Source organism: Pseudopodoces humilis, chromosome 1, assembly GCF_049639895.1.
Source record: "Pseudopodoces humilis isolate 2021_Gansu_Grassland_sample_001 chromosome 1, ASM4963989v1, whole genome shotgun sequence".
In the NCBI taxonomy this organism is placed as follows: Eukaryota; Metazoa; Chordata; class Aves; order Passeriformes; family Paridae; genus Pseudopodoces; species Pseudopodoces humilis.
The window spans coordinates 52,337,252-52,356,811 of record NC_142200.1 but is presented as its reverse complement, the minus strand read 5'-3'; the positions used below and the strand labels follow the sequence as shown (position 1 = coordinate 52,356,811).

Sequence of the window (19,560 nt, the reverse complement as noted above, 5' to 3'; positions counted from 1 at the left end):
CCATGCCAAATTAGAGTTAGGTTTTACTTTTTTCTCTAACATTGGCTTAAAAACTTCAAAGGATACTCCAGAAGTCAAATATCTAATGTTCACTAGGATTTCACCCCAACTAAGATGAATGATAAAAAAACCTTTACTTTTCCAAGTAAAGACAATATACAGTTCCTAGGGAAAGAAATAGACCACATTTATTCAGGTGTAGTAGCCTCAGAACAGTAAGTAATTCCACGTGTGAATGTAACTGGCTCAAGAATAGGGTTTGACAGTAAATTTGAGATTTATGGGACTGAACAGTTGAAGAGGTGTTTGAAGGAACCCTTTATAATATACTGTATTCTTATTAATGCATTTCTTACTAACAAGCAGATGAAAAATTATTTGTTTATTATTATTAAACTTAGGAAGGAAAATAAAAACATATTTTGGTGTCAGCCAAGTTGTCTGCCTCTCCATTTTCAAATACATTTGTGTACAACAAACTGAATCTTTCTCAATAGTTAATAAGGCAAATACTCTCTGATTAAAGTCAGCATTTTTAATACTGTAATATTTACAGACTAGGATTTCATATTGCTAGGAGAAAAGTACAGAAAACTATTTAAATAAATACATACTGAATGAAAAAAAGCAAATTTTGTTCTGATAGGTTGACCCTGGCTGGATGCCAGGTGCCCACCAAAACCATTCTATTACACTGCTTTTCAGCTAGACTGGGAAAAGAAAATACAACAAAGCTTTGCCCAATACAACTGTCCCAGTTCAGAATTTTTCTTCTACATTTATAAAAAAAGAGTGAAAAAGTAACTAGGATTCAAGTCAAAAGCACATCTGCTACACAAAAACAAGTATTATATTTTTCTTTTAAGAAGTCAGTCTTACCTTCTGTCACAAGCTGCTCCCCTTGAAATTCTTCATCAAATACAGCATTTCTCAGTAAGTTGTTTTCTGGGATTATGCGTTTTTCTACCTCGGGTTTATACATCACAGCTCTGTTAAACAGGAGTCATTAAATTAAACAAAGTACTAGAAACAACAAATTGAAAAGATTGACAGGAATCTTAAGAATCCAGCATAATTTTCACTTCATCATTTCTTGACCACACCAAGTTCAAATCTGGGAGCATTCATTTAAAACTGAAACCTTTTCACAGTCTTAAAATGGTTAAAGAAATACCTGTTCTATTGCTCCAGAGTAAAAGGAAATACTGAAATAATGGTTGCCATATGTTTGTCTTTCCATACTTGTTCTCTGCTGTCAGTCACACCTACCTAGATTTTTGATAAGTACATCAGGCATCTGAGTGATGTTTCAATCACCACAGGAAGCAGGAGAATGCTATTTTGGTTACAAGTGAAAGCGTTTTGAGAGGAAAAATTGACTAGTCAATGTCAGAGTGGCAGCAGGTGCCAGCCAACAGCAGGAACTCAGAGCCAAGGAGCATGACTGCCAATAGAATAGAATAGAAAAGACTGGGAGGCACAGGGATATAAATAGTCCTGGGAAAAATGGGAAGCTACAGGTCAGCAAGAGGAAATCTGGCACCCAGATAAGGTCAGAGCCATGGAGGAGGAAAGAATACCCAAGGCACTACTAACTCTCAGGTCTAAGCTACTTACCAGGCTGCTGACTATATATAATTTTGGAGTAAGGAACTTGGGGCACAAGTTGGCAGATGAGGCAGAGTACTCATTTTACTGCTTCTAAGTCCCAAATCATATTCTCATTCTAGTGCACAATTACAGAATGGGGTTGGACTGGCTTAGAGAACTCAGTCATTGCAAGAAAGATCATTGAAATAATTGAAAGAAACATTTATCAAGGGAGATTTCAGAGAACCTCCCACCAAGAAACAACCAGCTAGACCACTGTTTTCAAGAACAATATGCCAGCCTGCTGACTAATAAAATCAACAAGTCATTTTGTATACATAACAACATCCAGAATCTCAATTTTATAAGTTTCCAATAATACCTATGTAGCTGTATTGAGCTTCTAGATGGGTTTTCTGCTGATCTGTAGACCAAAACTGTTCCCTAAGTACTTCTAAGTAAGGAGGACTCCAAGATAGTGAGCATTGCCTCATACAAATCAATTCATACAAAAAAATCAGGAACAAACATCTTCTACGATATTTTAAATAAGCCAGTTTCCTATCAAGGTCAGGAACTCAGCTATTCCATGAGCTTTTTATTCAAAGTCACACAGTTAAATTCAGCTGCATTTAACACTTCATTTGGATAAGAATATACACAATGACCTTCACACACTGTGAGGCAATAACATTTAAAAGCAATAATGAAATAATGCCATTTTGAAGTTTTGCACTGAATTATGATCATCAGCACCTTAGTGCCCCACCTAGTCCTAACATTCTGCATTGCACTACACCCCATGGACAGCACAAATCACAAGTGCCACTTGTGTCATTGAAAGCAGAGTATGTAATTTCTGTGTGTTTGAGTTATTCAAACTGAAATGCAGAATGATATGGACACTATTTAAGATCAGCAAGGTATTTTCAACAAGTTTCCTCAGTGTGTCATGAGCATATGTGGATGTTATTTTTCTCATATACACATCAACTCAAACACATTCTTTGTCAACAGAATTCAGCAAACCAAGACATGAACCTTGTTTGAAACTTAATACTCCTGGATTTCAGTATTATTCTTTTCATGAGCCTTTTCTTTAAAAATTAAAGTTACATACACATTAGGAAGAGAAATACTAAGACAGAACACAGACCTCTTTCGATACAAAAAAGAAAACATTTCCCCAAAACCCAACACACTTGAATTTAATAAAGTTAAAACAGAATAAAATTCTCAACTAGGGTTGTAGCTAAAGTATGTAAGCAAAACCATAAATGAACAAAGCAGCATCAACAAGTTACAGATGCAAGGCTTAATAGATCTCTACATATCATCATCACCTTTTAGTTTCTTCTTGCTCATTTTGGAAACTTATTAAAACCATATTTGTGGCAGCACATACCCCTAGCTTGAACTTCTTATTAAATATCTGTCTGTTACAATAGTAAAGCACATCTTACCTGCGATACTGCTGCCTAAAGACTTCATCTCCCCAAAATAAGCAAACTGTCGATACCAACATGCTTGGATGGAAGTTCTTTTCCACTGGATTCCATGTTACAGTAATCACCTGATTAAAAAAATAGACATACTAAAAAAAAAATCTTATTGTTTATATTAATGTTTGGAACATGAGTCAACAGATTACAATAATACAGGTGAAAGAGGACATAAAAATTAGGTGAGATTTTTAATAAAGAACTAGTCACACATTTTCATTGATGATATTTAGTTTGTTAGAACAAAGCACCGTACTTACTTCATGTGTTCCTTCTCTTAGTACAAACTTCTCTGGAGACACTGTCATAACCTGAGGATCCATCACTGTTTTTGTCTGCAGGTTTCCCAGGCACAGCGCTTTAACATAAGCAGCCCGGGAACCTGTGTTTCTCACATGGAAAGAAGCTTTCTGTAATCTTGCAGACAATGGTCCTTCCAGTGAAACCATGAAGCTACCTGACAATTTTTTAACGTTTTCTAAAATTATATTGCTTGTTCCTCCATATCCAGATAACGGTATCTAGGAGAGAAAAAAAAAATCCACTATCAAAAAAGAGAAACAGTACTTCAAATGAAAAAAGCCTCTTAATAAAAAAAAATTATGTACAGCTATAGTCAACTATATAAAGAGTTACAGAAAAATAAATGAAAATGTTATAAAAGTGAACTGAAAACTCTTTGCAAGAAATAGAAAAGCCTAAATTTACTCAATCATTTTCAAGTTGTATTTCCAAGTTTCTTTAAGACCTACCTATAGAACAAAACAAGTTCATATTTTTTAACACTTCTAGAGTTAAAATCTTAGGCTGCTTTTAATATAGTACATAAAGTACATCCTTCACTAAGGAAAGAACTGCATGCAAAATTGATACTAATTGAAAAATAATTTATATTAAAGCATTAAATTTAGTGCTCATATGATCTTAACAAGTATACAGATACCCATAATACGTATCTTCAATTTTCAGGTTTTTGATAGAAAAAGCTATTCAGTGCGAGATTATCAATAATTGTGCAAAGAGTAAATTTTAAATTATTAGAAGTTATGTTGGGACTCTTACAGTAAACTTAATTCCTGGCTTTGATCGAATACCCAGCTGTTTGATTTCCAGCTTTGCAAAGCAGCAAGTTACTCGAGTGGGTGTAAACATCAGGTATATGTTAGTATCTTCTTTGGGACGCATTTTGAGTTCCCAATTACTGGTTAGGCGTTCTTCTGATCCGAATATACTTTGCAGCTATAAAAAAAAAGACATCAGAACAAAGTGTCTATAACAGGAATAAAACATAGCAGTAAAACTTACTACACTTGGAAGGAAGAATTACCTTCTTCGAACTCCACATTAACTTCTTTGACAATGGCATATTTAAAGTTGCAATACTTAATATGCAATGAAAAGACAAAGTCCAAAATACTTGATATTCCCATAATGAACATTTCAATGCCTCTCATTTTAGACAGACTGTTTTTCCCTCAATCCCCAATTTGTCAAGGCTGAATTACATCAGCACTACATTAATTTTCTGTCAGTATAAGATTTTAGATTAAAAAAATCTGAACTTTTGACAGAAAAAGGGGATATAAATCAGTGCAGTTTACATAACAAAAAGACCCATTAGGCACAGTAATTCCTAAAGGCTAATTCCAGTTTTTCTATACTTTTCTAGATTCCCTCCTGCAAGAAGGGCCACTGATGGATCACTCCACCAAGTACTGACTCTGTTGTGATACAGCAGCTGACAGAGCTGTAAACTGAGCTCAAGTTTGCTGCAGTGCTCTTATTTCAGCCACTCCCAAGGATGCCAGTAGAGCTTAAGCTCACTCATCTATACCACACTCATCTTGGCAGTCTCAAAACAAATACACAGCCTGCAAAGACTTCAGGGCAAAAACATTTTCATTATAAACATAGCCTGGTAACTGTCACAAACACTAATGAGAAGCCACCTGAAAGGAGTCTTGATCCTGGCCTCTTATCAGCAATCTTAAATGCTGGGTCACAGACGGAGAGTCATTTCTTAGAATTAACTTCTTCTGTCTGAAAAATATGTTTGGTTAGATTTTACAGCAAATACAAATAACTGCATATATTAATTCATGGAAACAATAGAACTAGGACAGTCAATTTTGAAGTAATTTAATGGGAAAAAGAAATCACCTCTTGGAACAATAGAATATGTTAAATAGGAAGATATTTCTGTATTGTCAATCTTACACACCCTACACTGTTATACACCACAACAGATGAATACTCATATAGTAAAACAATCCCCAAATATACATATATATATATATATATATATATATAAATATATCTATATATAGCTTTTCTGAAGTTCAAGAACTGTACTTAACAGCCTGAACTTTCAAAGAAACCAGCAATTGTATCAACACAAAAACTCTTTAAAAATCCCCACTTCAGTACACAGTTTTGATGAGATTATCCAGACACACTGTAGAAACAAAATCTTGTGAGTAGTCTGGCCCAGATCCACTGGAACAGTTGTAAAGAACTAAATTCAGGATAACTTTTCCTTTTCGTGTACTTCTCAATGTAATAGCAATACAGAAAGTTATGGTCACTTGACAGAATCAGATTGACCAAAATTTTTTTTCTCCTCTATGACACATCCTAGCATTGACCAGGCTTCTGGTATTTAGAGCTTTCCTCAGCAGAGGTAGGAAATATCCCCAGTAAGAGCAAGTGACTTTGTCATTTTAACAAGTCAAAAAACATTGACCGATGAATTTGACAAGTCCTAAAACTGCTACAATATAAGAGAATAGATCATGCAGTTGGAGGAATCAAAGAGGAGGACAAAGAGAGCAAAGCCTTTCTCTGTCAACACTGGCAGACACTCTTTTGTACTCTGTTGAAACAAAACTACAGAAATAATTTCAGCTTCCTAAAACCAAGGGTTCATTAAAACTGTTTACAGGAGGAAGAGAAAATAAGAAGATTGCAGTATACAGCAAAGAAGGAGTAATTCCCAAACACCAAACAATCTTCTAACAGTAGGTTAGAAGAACACTACCCTAGCAAACCAGAAAAACAGAAATGCAGCTATCAGGAACAGTTCTTGGCTACAAACATGGATTGATTTTAAACCACCAGGAAATCATTCAATTCCTCAAAAGGTTCAGTATCAAACAACAGTGGATTATTCCTTCAAGTAATTATTATGAATTATTAGAATTATTAGAAGTTCAGAGATCTGCAAAACTTGCAGACTTTACATGTAAAGGAAGCAAAGAATATCCCAACAATTATGAACAGTTTCATTAAAGCATAGAATACTGAATATGTAAATTTGAAGCTAAAAGTAGGGACAAGAAGTAGTCTGAAAGATAAAGTAATTCATAATTAGGGGCAAAACAGACTATCACTAAAAGTTTTAATACTGAAACACATTCAAATCAATTAAGGGATGTTCAATGGTATATGCTATTCAGACGGTCAAATTACATTACACAGACTGGATTCTATTCATTGTAATGGTGAGATTAAGTATAATTAATTTCTAGCAGGAGATAGGTATCAAAAGAACCAAAAGAAATTTTTCTATCATCTTAGTTCAAAAATACCTTTCTACTCATTTCTACTTACATGACATATTAAACATAAAAAATTAGATATTCTAGTCATAACTGAAGATTCCTCAAGAATACACAAAGCTCAAACAAGATCAGTTTGTTTCCAAAACTTTCTTGCACAAGAAAAGCAATTGTAATATACTGCTTCCACTTGAGGCATAGAAAAATCATTGTGAATCATCAATGTGAATAGGAAATTTTACTTAAAATAAGTGCAATATAAAATACCTAACTTGATATTCTAAATGAACAGCTGACCAGCTTATACTTACACTGATGATCCAAGTGCTACTGCTCCCCAGGCAATGAACTGCTTGTTGGAGAGGATGGGTGGAATGTCTGAGCACCCAGCAGCTGTAGACACAGGTGTGTTCCCAGATTCTACCTCACCTTTTATCATCACTTCAAACTGAGGCCCAGATGGCAGCACAAGGATTTTCAAAATACTTTAAAAATAAATAAATAAATTTAAATCCCACAACAGAACAAAATTAGCTGATGAAATCAAAACATAACTGAAAAAATATTACAGATAGGCATTTTTAAAACTACCTTCTTAAGGCAGATATACAAATACTTTTTTTATTTTATGACAAAGGCCAACTTTAGGCATAGCCCTACATTTAAATCCTTTTGGCTGTAAATACACATCACATAAACCTCACACAGTCTCCTGAAGTATTTCATCTGGAAATGATTCAGACATATATTTCAGAGACTACAGCTCAGCAAAGTATTTTTTTGTCCATACTAATTTCTAATTATTTTGACAGACAAATTTTAGAAAGAAATAAAGTTGGTTGTAGATTGAAGAGATGTCTTTTGAATGCCATGAGAAACTTCACTGAATTTTTACAGGTGTGAGACATCCAGGAGCACCAAGGAAGTACATCTAGCTTTTAAATAATAGCCTGAATAATTTGCTATAGACACACTTCAAGTCAAGAACAAAACTTCAGAAAGTCCACTCTAGCTGTCAGTGAATCCCTATGATGCCTGCTGACAAAGCCCTGAATCCCATCAGCAGGGAACATGGACCCTTGTTACTGCCTTGGTTTATTAGTCTTTCAGCAACACTTTGACGTAGACTACAAAGTTTCCAATCCTCCTGAGTACCTCAAGCCTGTAAAAATTCAACTTATCCAATAGGATCATACTGTCACTAGCACAGAATTCCTCATTGTTTAATTTAAATGCACTGGGGAGGCCTGGTTAAGCTAGCTAATGAAGTTGAACATATTCTGAAGATACTCCTTTTTCCATTCTTGCTCTATCACAGCAGATACTGGAAAGCATGTAACAAGAGAGGAAAGGCTGCTCTGGAGAAATGAGTCAGACCACTGTCATTGCCAAAAATTCTTAAATGACATCTTAATTGTCACTTGAACCAATCAAGTTTGTTTTGCAGAATGAAGTTCAGCATGAACAATATGCTCATTCGCTAATGAGCAAAACTATTAATGCTCCTTCCATCTGCAATAGGAACATGTATATTAGTACAGTACAGAACAAACTTTTATCTGATTACAGCAGACAAATGGATACTTATGATCCTGGTCTGTTCTTGAGTTTTTTTCACACATAAAATAGAAATAACATTCCCCTTGCCTCAGCAGAGAGAGAAAGAGGGAAGCAACTGAAGGGGCTGCTGAAAGTAAGTATTTTGAAGCTTTGTTGTACTTTAGAAATAGCTACCATATAAAGGGCCTCAGGGACTTACTCCATTTATTTACACTAAAAAGTCTTGGAGCATTTCTTGATGGGAAATATTATCTGTTAATACTGCTATACACACCTTAAGAGGCAGATAATCTGTAGAAAAGGTGAACTTTAACAAAAACACTTTTGTAATGGATGAGAACTCTCATGAAAACAACTGAAGCCAAAGACTCTCATATGGGTAAAACTTTTAATTTGTTCATTGCCTTAAGGTCAAAAGTAGTTCAGTTTAACAAATGTAGCACAGTGTCAGTTATATTACCTTTCTGTAGCTGTTGTGGTTTTTGGAAAAAACTGGACAGTCACTACTTGTTCTTCTCCAGGAAACAAGAAAAGGTCCTCAGGTTTAACAGCAAAGCAGCTGTCCTGATCTGATGTCTGAAAGCAGGCAAGGACAAAAGGGAGGCTTAGTTATCTATTCTAAGGGATTAAACACTTCTACAACATGTAATACAGTTTGTTTGTGCACCTGTTGTACATGCAGTTCAGACAATTTGAATACACCTGGAGTCTTCAACACTATCAATTATTACCCAGCACTCTTGTTTAATGTGGCATTAAGTGGTCATATATCCTATTTCCATGGTCTTTGATCCTAGAAATGATGGTCAAACAAATCTCTTTTTTCTGAAATGGAACCAACTGTTCCTTCTGTTGACTTTGAAATGCAAGTTTCAAATGTGTTCAGTTATCTTTCAGTCTGGAACCACATTTTCCATGTATTCTTAAAAAGGTCAAGTAAAGACATTGCATGTCTGAAAAGAACTCAAGTTGGCAAGACGTACACTAAAAACTTGCAATTTTTGCAAGTTTTGCACTAAAAACTGCAAATAAAATGCAGTTTTCTTAGAAAATATAGGTGTTTCCCAATGCTAATATTCATCTTTGCCTTAAGCAGTCTTTACCAGCTAACTAACACTTGCTGTGCAGCACAGGCTTCACTACTTTTACATATAACAAACCTTTTAGTTAAAATTTAGTAAAGATCATAAAGGTATGTTTGTTATAACAAATAAAACTGAAGTTGAGGAAAAGAACACCCATGTGCTTTTTCCAAAAAAAATAAGCTAATCTCTTTGCCATCTTCCATTCCCTTTACTCATAAACTCATAAAGCTTCTGTGAAACCACAGAGCTGAGCTAAAATCTCAAGGCTCCGCTCCAGCTTCAGTACAATATGAACAGCACAAAAATCATGATTTCAAGAGAGAAAAGCCAACCTACCTTAACTTTCAAATGTACGCTAATGTTTCCAGCATTTTCCAATGGCAGCTGCTGCTTGACTGTTGAACCCACACTAGTAGATAGATATATTTTCTGTAAAAATTAAGTAAGTGTAGGTTTGTATATACACATACATAATAAAACCAAACATTACAAAAGTAGGAGGCTACGAGAGACAAACTGTTCTTGAAATACAGTTTGTAAATGTACACAAACCTGTAAGTCCTTTGGAGTATGTATCCTTGCTGTTCCAGCTCTTGCTCTGAGAGAAATACTTCTAATCACAGTGCTAGGTCCTGGACTGTCCACTTCTACATCCACTCTTGCCAGGACCTCCTCTGCTGGACCCAAGGAATCTAGGAACAATTTCATGAGTAGCAAAAGCAATCAAGTCTGCCAACAGCAAAGGCCATTCCTATGGATGCATGTCTACTCCTCAAACTTAACATATTCACGTGCTCATAATAACAGAAGCTCTCCCATTCCTCACACAACACTTTCTTCCTCTTTTAAATAAAGTCTCACAGGATCTTATTTAAGAGTTTTACCTTTTTGTCAAATGTGACTGAAATTGTCACGAATTCAAATAAAACCCATCCTACCACACCAGCCAAACTAGTTGATATATGTACTATTTGCTATTCAGAAAGCCAGAACAATTCAGAGGGTTTTTTTGCAATTTTTTTGCAATTAATTAATTATTTTGCAATTAATGAAATGTTTTCTTAACTGATGGTTTAATTTCCTCACTTAAAGGAGTTCACACAAATTCCACGCATCTTGCAGTGCAAACTTTGTACAGCTTCATACTTAAGTAAAAATGTCCCCGGTAATATATAAGGGATTAAGACATAGAGGTATTCTGCCTCCTACAGTTACTAGAAATGAGTATGATACCTGAAATATTAGCACACACATACCAAACATGGTTTCAAGTTTGCAGCCTGCTCCTGCAATTCTAACACATGTATATATTAAAAGTAAAATCTGTTTCAGCTGAAATGAAAATCAAGTTACTTTACCTGAACAAGAAATTTGTTTCTTAGGTGCACGGAACAGAACCCAAACTGTTAAAGCTTCAGGATCCTGAAAAAGAAATTGGTTGACTCACCTTATGGAAGGGAGAAAATTATTGAGAGGACAAAACATGCAAACAAAACATGAAAAAAAAAATACACATGCAAAAAGGTTCACTGCCCAAAAATCATTACTGTGAACTCAAATATTCAGCACCATCATTTCAGACAGCAAGTAAAAAGAAGAATAGGCCAATTACAAACTACTCACTTGTCCATCATAGCTTGCATGTATCACATGATTTACAACTGATGGAGCTGCTGTCTGAGAAACTGCATCCATTTGGTCACTAGAAGTATTAACAGGTTCCTTGGAAAAGGTGAAGCACCTCCAGGCTACTGCATTCTGTTAAAAAAAAAAAAAAAGTATTACAAGTATTAAATCCCTTACTGTCACTAACATCAATGATGACAAAGCTGAGAAACGCAAGACAAGTTTTGAATGATCCAAGTAGCTTGGAAAAAAATTAGGCTGTAGTTTTGGTAAGTATATGATAGTCCAGCAAATCCTCTAAAAACAATAGGAAATCCTTTTGCAGCAAAAGGGGACAAGCAGAGTCTGGTTAGATTAAGCCTTCAAGAAGTTTGGCTGTTGAAACATCACTAATCCCCAAGACAACCTGATCCACCTTAACATAAAGCCAGTCCTTTCTTGTTCCCCTGTATAAGGATCCAAGGCCAGCTCACCCCACAGCACAAATCAGCAGTCAGCCCAGCCTAGCCAAAAGTGTGTAAACTGCCTTGCCAGAGATGTAGAGAGGACCACACTGTAGCCTCTCAGACAGGCTATTATTTAGTGAGAGACAAAGCAGACAGAAAGAGGAAGAGGCAGTATGTTAAACTTGCTAGCAACAAGCTTGGCTGCTTGTTTCAACAGTCAGCTGTTTCATTTGAATAGTGGAATACATCTTCAGCTTCTCAAAGAGAAGAGGGAAGCTTCCAGCTTCCTCACCTTCTCAAAGGGAAGGTTTAGGCAACACAACCCTTTTCCTATCTGCTGCCCTGTGCTGTCAAAACAAGCATCAGAGGCAGAATCCTATGGCTAAACTATAAAAAGTAACCAACAGACATGAAACAAAACACTACACACCTATCCCAGAAGCATTTTTGTTGGTACCATTACAGCAGAGTCAGATTACCACCCTACAAAAACTATTTCTTTCCTGACTAACAAAAGACTTCTTGGGAGCCTTACATCTAGTGTCTCCAAGATATATTTCTTAATGATATGTAACATGAAGTGTCTGGGTATTAAATTTCAGTATCAAAAGATGTTAACTCTCACATACATAAGTTTACTGTACTTACTGCGTTAATAATAAGTCTAATTGGCACAAAAGCATGGGTTTTGTTGATAAGTTTTAGGGGAAGAGCCTTCCAACTGCCAAAAGGCAAGTCACCAAAATCCAGGCAATTTCCTTTTCCTGTTTCCACCTGGTTTTAAAACAAAGCAGAACTTAGAAGAAAGGAAAACTTTCAAAACACACTACCCTTCAAAAGTACCAGGAAAGAAAGGATGTTACTCACCTATTCCATCCTCTTAACCCTATATCCACATATAATATAAACTTTCCACCAGTAAAAGTTAGGAGTAGTCTAAGAATCATGTTTTCTTTAATATTAGAAGGGGTTACAGACAATTGGCTGTCTCCCATGCACTTTGCCTCAATCAATTAAGCCAGTCTTAGTGCAGTTTATCCACCAAAATCCAGCAAACAATCAAGTTATTTTGGATAATTCAAATTAAAAGTAAGTATAAACCCTGATTATTGCTAGCAAGTAAAATATGTCAATTTTAGATAGTTAAATACTTCAAGTTAAAAGTCAAGAAAATAACTAAGGGGCAGTTAATTTTTGCTGAAAACAAAAATTAAATCAATTTGCTTAAAAACACTTAAGTGTCATGATCTGCAGTAAAATACAGCTTTTATTTGGTACTTGTTCCAATCTCAAGGATGTAACAACATGCAGAGGTTGAGCACAGGGTTTAAATTTTATCTGAACATGACACAAGTTTGAGCTATATACTATGAAGAACATGGAAAACTGACTACATGTAAAAGAATAAACAATGTACTAAAAATAAATAAAAATTTATGGAAGAAGCATTAAAAATTATATCCATTCCTGTGCATTCATTACTTCAACACACATAATTAGCCCAAAGCAAGTTAATAGACCACCGTAAAAGAAAAAATGTTAGCTGTGGCTGATAACTGAAAATTTTACTTTTTACTTTTATCCATCATGTCACAAACTACCATACAATTTGTTCAGGCACCTCCAAAAAGATAATCAAGCCTTTTTCTACCTATCCATACTCTTAAATCTAGATCTGTATGAAGCCAGATTATTAATGTCACACTGTCTTCCACCTGGTTGTTCTTCATGACAAGACACAAGACAAGAGCACTTTACACATGCACTTACTTTTAATTTTTAATTTGTCCAAAATAAGAAAAGATTCTCTACAATTATAAACAAGCTAGAGGTAGTAAGAAACCAAGACAAAGCCTACTTGTTGTAAAAAAATAAAGAAATCCTTACAATTGGAAATAAATGCTTTCTGTTACATTAAATGTCCAATGCAACAGAGCAGATACCTAGTAAGCATCAGATGTTTAAGTCTTGCCCAGTCTTTTAACAATGAAAAGATAATGCATTTTCATTTATTCTTTCCACACAGAACCCTTCATTTCCAGCAAGTTGCTTTTCCACAACTGGAACTTCCCAGAGAGCAGTAAGCTCCTCAAAAATCTTATTATATTCCCACTCAAAACATATGAAATTCTAGGTTTCTTTGAGGAACAACCCTTGCAACCCCATTATTTTCCAGTGTCATTAAATTATTCATACAATTACAATAATGAAAGGCCCACAATAAGCAGCAACTTACTTCTAAATTAGGATTTTCAGCAACTGCTGTCAGAACTACCCTGCTTGCCAAGGCTTCTGACTGAACAATTGTCTCAGCATCTGCAGAAACTGGCCAAGATGAAACATTGAGGATACACTGGAAGATCCCAGAATGGGAAGGTAAGAAAAGTATTTTCAGGTCATTGGTAGAAAATGGTCCTACAATGGCTTTGTTCTTGAAAACCAGACATTGATATTTCATAGGATCCATCTGAAAAACAAAAAACCTGTAATTTTCAAACAGGCCTTTTACCAGAAGACATTTCCTTTCCAAATACCACATTTGTCTGGCACCACTGCTGAACACGGATGTTATATATATATATATTCTTCCTACACTTAATGCTTCTTCATATCCATGGCCCATTCCATGGCACATTTGCAACCTGCTCAACTGAAGGTCTTTTAATTTAAACAGAGAAGTCAGCCTGAAAACTGCTGAGGTTTCTTTCTGCCATCTAGTGAAAGACTGACACTGGGAAAATTAATAAGTAAAACCCTGATTTTTGAGAAAGAACAGCAGCGTATCTCAGAGTTGACTGAAAAAAAAATTAGTTCTAATCACACTGTGCGAACAATTGCATATATTTATTCACGGAAACAACTGTAAAGGAAGTTTATGTTAAAAATCACCTCTTGATACAACAGAATCGCTTTACAGAAGCTGCATAAAAGCCCTATAAAGCCAATTAGAAAATTATGCAACAAATCCTTATTCTCATATACACACACACACATATATATACACATATATAAATATTATACATGAACACACAGAATTGTGGCTTGATGTTCTTTAAAAAGGAAGCATCCTGAGAAAACAAGATCAAAACCAGAAATCATACTCCTTTAAAGACACATACTACATCATCTGCTGGAAGAATATGATGAGGGATGTGATCAGGATTTCTAAGACGTATAAGTTACAACACTTAAAGCAAATCATTGTCTGCTATTCCTCAGTAATATGGACCAAATAAAAACAGCAAGAACTGTATTTAAAAAAATAAAATATAAATAAATAAAATTAAAAATAAAAAAATAAAAAGCAGTACTTTATACAATCTACAGCTGAACTGTAGACAGCACTGCATAGTTTTAACAGATTAGCTCAATAAAGAGTACTCTACCTAAAACTAATAAGAACAGAAATAACACATAGCACTAAAGTTACCAGAAGCTTTGAGTAACCTATGTATGCTTGTTCTGTTGTTATATTCTTCTCCACTAAGTGTATTCATCAATAAAAGAAATTATTCTGATGGATCTTGGCTCAAACTCATTTCTAAAGTCTTCAATATATTTTACTTCTGGAACTATTACTAAGATAACAGAAGTATATAGAATTTGACAAAACTGAAGTGCAACACAGCCGATCTATGGCCTACAAGCTACCTACAACACACAGTACAACCCATCTAGTTTGAAGCCTACTCCAAGTATTTCTCATTCTCCATCACTCAGGATCTCCTGATTTCAAGAAAAAGAGGAGCAAACTGCCAAAAATGTTTTAGCAGTAACATTCCTCAGCATGAATGTTTTCTGGCCTAGGGCTAACACTTCTTGCATACACAGAAGTGGGAATGAATAACCCATAAACTCAAACCTTCCACACTTCATGCACACAAAACAATTCTACAGATCAATCACCTCGTGTGGCATTTACCTCACAAATTTGTCAAGTGGCCTGGCTAAAGAAAGTAGCATTGCTTTTATGCATATTAACTATAAAGCAGGGAAAAAACTACAAATCTGTAAAGAGGGCCTTAATTTTACATAAGATATCTGGTAAGATTACAGTATTATTCAGCTTTATGAAAAAAAAAAAAAAATCTCCTACCTTTTCCCCATTAATTGAAACACTGAGTATTCCAATGTTGACCTGCAACCACCGGTCAGTTGGATTATAAATGCTAAGAACTGTCTGTGATGCAATTCCCACACAACAGGCATTAGAGAACTTCAGTTCCTCTGGTACTTTTATATGTCCTTTGGAAGAAAATACGCTCCTGTTAGTTACAGGTACTCAGAAGCAAATCAGCACTCAGGCTGCCACCAAGTTTATGATCTCATCTGACAAATGCTTCATTATGGCAAGGAAAGGTTTGACAACAGTTCTCATAAGTACATTTTCCACAGGCATGAAATTTGAAATTTTGATCATTTCTAATTTGCATCTTGAAATTCTACTGTCACAAAAACAAATACTTATGGAAATAGCACATTCCATACAGACAAACAAAATGTGTATATATACACCTGATATGAAATACTCAGTGGTCACAATTTAATCAGTACTAGCCCAACTGAGAAAATTTGAACATTACTATTACAAAATCTTGTTAGTATAAAAATAGGTAAAGAGTATTTCACTATTTTAAAATGCACTAAGAAGTGCATCCCAATGATTTGGAACAGTCAGTAAACAAGCTCTAAACTGTCACAGATTCAAGTCTTCAACCTTACTAGCTTGTCATTTAGGCAGAAAGAATTAGCCAGAAAAAAAAAGGTATAGCAAAAAATAACTAACAAGATTGTAAGTTAAAACAAGTTTCTAAAATTAAATAGTAATTTGTGATGGCTAGGTTAGCATTTACTCTAGATACTGGGTAAAAACAGAAAGGAAAGAAGACATTTGACAGCTTGTCTTTCCCTTCATAACCAGCAAACAGTTTCAACCCTCCACGGGGTTCAAACTTCTTAAGAGCTTTGGCCTTCACTGACTGCTAATACCAAATTAGGCTGGAAATAGAAATGCCCTCTGTTTTCCAGATAAAATACAATGGAAATTCAAGAGCATGACTTGTCTTGCCTAGTTTCAGCTGCAGCTAAGATTTTTCTTCCTCCTACGAAAGGTAGCTCTAGATCCTTCACACAAACACAAAGCTATTTAATACTGAATAATGCTGAAATTCTTCTAAATTATGAGAAATGTTTTTTAAGACCATTAGGGGAGCTATAAGAATAGACACTGAATTCAGAGACCAACACTGAACAAGGAAAACTAGTAATAGGGTTTGCATGAACAATAATTGCAGTTACACTTAGTACCATCTTAATTTTATTTACTATAACATAAGCAACATCACTATCACCATTCCTGTCCACAGCTGTATTTCAAATACACTTTAAAAAACACACTTACCACTACCAGGTGACTTTGACAACTCCCACCCACTTCTGCCAGCTCCAAAAGGTTGTCCAGGACATGGTTTTATATTTAAGATATTATTATTCCATGAAGTGGAGTGTGGATTATAAAGTGAAGCTGCACCCAAAAAGCCAGGACCAATATTTGGACCTAAAGGAATTCCTAACGTAAGTGGATTCTCAACATGTCCTGCTGGAATCCCAGAACAAGGATGCCCAGATGAAAAGCCAAAACCTGCAGAGCTGCAGCCAGGACACTGAGATGGAACTGCATTTCCTGTAGGTTGTATAGTTCCCAAATGCTGTTGTGCAAATGCAGTTGCTGCAAGCGAATGCCCTGTAAGCAAGGCGGGGACAGAAGAAGAAATTGCTTGACTCTCAGAGGTAGTGACATGGGATTTAACAGTTGATGTATGAACACACTGTTCACCTGATGAGTTTTGATTGCATGGCAAACAGGTGTTTAATCCAGGATAAACAGGTAATATATTCAGAGATGGTAATCCTTGTCTCTGTGCTTTGTTTGTTTGATCCTGACACACTTCTTGTGCATCAGCATTGACAGAAAGTGGCTGAAAGGTGCAGAGTTTACTTGGCAAAGCTGATTTAACATGGTCTAGCCCTTCATGATTTGCCAGTACATTCGAATGAATAAATGGAAGCTGCTTTTCATTCTTCAGAAAACCATCTTTAGCCAGTTCTTGGTCCAGTACATTATGAGGTTTTCTTTGAAGACCAGAAAGTTCATTTTCGCCTTGTTTCTGGTCCATACTAAATACTGCTTCTTTTCTATTTTTTTGACATGAGTGGTCTTCTAGATTTTCTTTTGATTGTTCCTGTGGAGGAATTGGGCTGGCCTGAATTATTGTTGTGCTCAGTCCACCAGCATTTTCATCCTAGTAAACAAATATAACATGCAGTATTTTAAAAAAGCGATAGGGTACATAAGACACACCTAATTCTAGTGCTGCCTGTTCAGGCAACTTTCGTGTCGAATCATTACTGGTATTGCCATCCAATATAAATAATCAAGCTTGTCTTGTCTGAAGTTTTACTTTTGTGATTCTTCACCGTGAAAAACAAAACCTGCAGCTTCAACCTGTCTGCTATCCTAAAGACACATTCTACTGGGTCTGGCTGAGATGGAGGTGATTTTCTTCACAGCACTCTCTGTGGTGCTGTGTTTTTAGACTGGTGTTCAAAACAGCATTGATAACACACCAGACATACTAGCCAGATTTCAAAAAAACAAAACAAAACTGAATGACCTTGAACCAAATCACTAACCAAAAAGGATTTGAGATGCATGAAAATGCACTGATACACACATTTTCTTTGTGCGCTCACACAGAAATCATTCAAGTCCAGAGACCTGCCATTTTGACAGGTATGGTATAGCTGGAATGAGCACTCATATTTACACAGACATGCATGTAAAGTCAGAAAGGTTCTTCAGGTTTATCTGTCTGTTTTTCAAAGTTCCATCCGCAATTGCACACACTTTGGAAGGGGGGGAAGACGTAACAGAGATTCCAGATTCCAAGGAAAGCATAAATTCAGATAAAAGACTGCCAATTATTTTAATCAGCGTAAGACTGCAAGTCTGAACACAAATTCCACCCTCAGTGTACATTCTTTTCTAAACCCGTAAAAAAAGTCAGAATGACTGTCAGAGGTAAAAAAAACACAGTTTCAGACCTGAAAAAAGTAGTACAAGCTACATTATGTATTTATAAACATTTCTCCAGGAAAAAAAACAAACCAGGGAAAGTATTCTCTTAACAGCTGAAGCTGAACAAGAGAGCCTCAGGTGTGATGAAAGCAATATAGATCCTGCAAAATGCTACTCCACATTCCAAGAATAGAATGACTTAATGAGAAATTATGGAAAAAAAATGAAAATAAAAAATACACCAACTTTAACTTTTGAAAAAGTTCTTAGTTCTTTAATTGTTTTACTATGTTTGCATTTATTAGACTGTGTGCATTTGGCACAGCTGACACCAAAACTCAAATTTCTGAAGAACTCGGAAGGAAAAAAAACTTCTGAAAAGAAGAAGAATAACTTTTTTCCCTATGCACAGCATATCCTACTGTTTGAAAACCCTTAAGGCTTTTCTACTTTAGAACTACTTTGACCTAGAAATTTTGGTTTAGGGGCAAAGGGGAAGTGTGGTTTTGCCTTTCTTACCCAGTGTGTCCCTGGATTATGTATCACTGCTGAGTTCTTATGGGTACTGCCAGATGCAGAGACATAGGTTAACCTGCTCATGCTTGGACTTGAGTGAACAGACTGAGGTAGAACATTTTCTTTGCAAGGAGATTCCTGACAATGTGATGGGCAAGTAAAATCCATTTCAGATCTGAAAAAGATTCAAAACATGCCAGTATTAAAATATATATTTTTAATGCTGCCCTCAGAAAATGTTACATATTAGCTGCACTTTTCTAAAAGTCAACTTAATTAGCTGTTGTGTTAAATGCAGTCAGTAGAAATGAGAAATCAGCTCTCAACCTTTGCAAGTTCTGGCTTTGGTGTACATAACACACATTTTCATTCCATATAAATCCATATAGGTAAAGCATCGGAGTTCCACAACTGAACTCAGATGCTAAGGCCACAGAAACAACACAACTTATTTAAAGAGGTGAATCAATATACTTGTATCTAACTAAATTAAAAAGCATAATGACATCATTTAACCTCTCAGGCATTACACATTAGCTTCCTATTCACTGCTGAGATTCCCTTAATTTCAAATACCTGAAAACACAGGATGTCTCAGCA

At 35.5% G+C, this 19,560-nt stretch overlaps 1 protein-coding gene across 4 annotated transcripts in view; it reads right to left on the bottom strand.

Annotated features, from left to right (window-relative positions):
- The window catches only part of CEP192 (centrosomal protein 192), a 58,651-nt gene that overhangs the window by 19,394 nt on the left and 19,697 nt on the right, over positions 1–19,560 (bottom strand). For all 4 annotated transcript variants that reach the window (XM_014257393.2, XM_005517282.3, XM_014257402.2 and 1 more), the window contains exons 17-32: positions 18,964–19,135; positions 16,768–17,668; positions 15,463–15,611; positions 13,603–13,833; positions 12,015–12,140; positions 10,918–11,052; positions 10,653–10,716; positions 9,847–9,986; positions 9,631–9,723; positions 8,670–8,785; positions 6,961–7,134; positions 5,042–5,132; positions 4,155–4,331; positions 3,353–3,613; positions 3,054–3,163; positions 880–989 (exon numbers count right to left, since the gene is read on the bottom strand). In XM_014257393.2, coding sequence (XP_014112868.2) covers positions 880–989; positions 3,054–3,163; positions 3,353–3,613; positions 4,155–4,331; positions 5,042–5,132; positions 6,961–7,134; positions 8,670–8,785; positions 9,631–9,723; positions 9,847–9,986; positions 10,653–10,716; positions 10,918–11,052; positions 12,015–12,140; positions 13,603–13,833; positions 15,463–15,611; positions 16,768–17,668; positions 18,964–19,135 — 3,050 coding nt within the window. The remainder of the gene's footprint in view (positions 1–879; positions 990–3,053; positions 3,164–3,352; positions 3,614–4,154; positions 4,332–5,041; positions 5,133–6,960; positions 7,135–8,669; positions 8,786–9,630; positions 9,724–9,846; positions 9,987–10,652; positions 10,717–10,917; positions 11,053–12,014; positions 12,141–13,602; positions 13,834–15,462; positions 15,612–16,767; positions 17,669–18,963; positions 19,136–19,560) is intronic.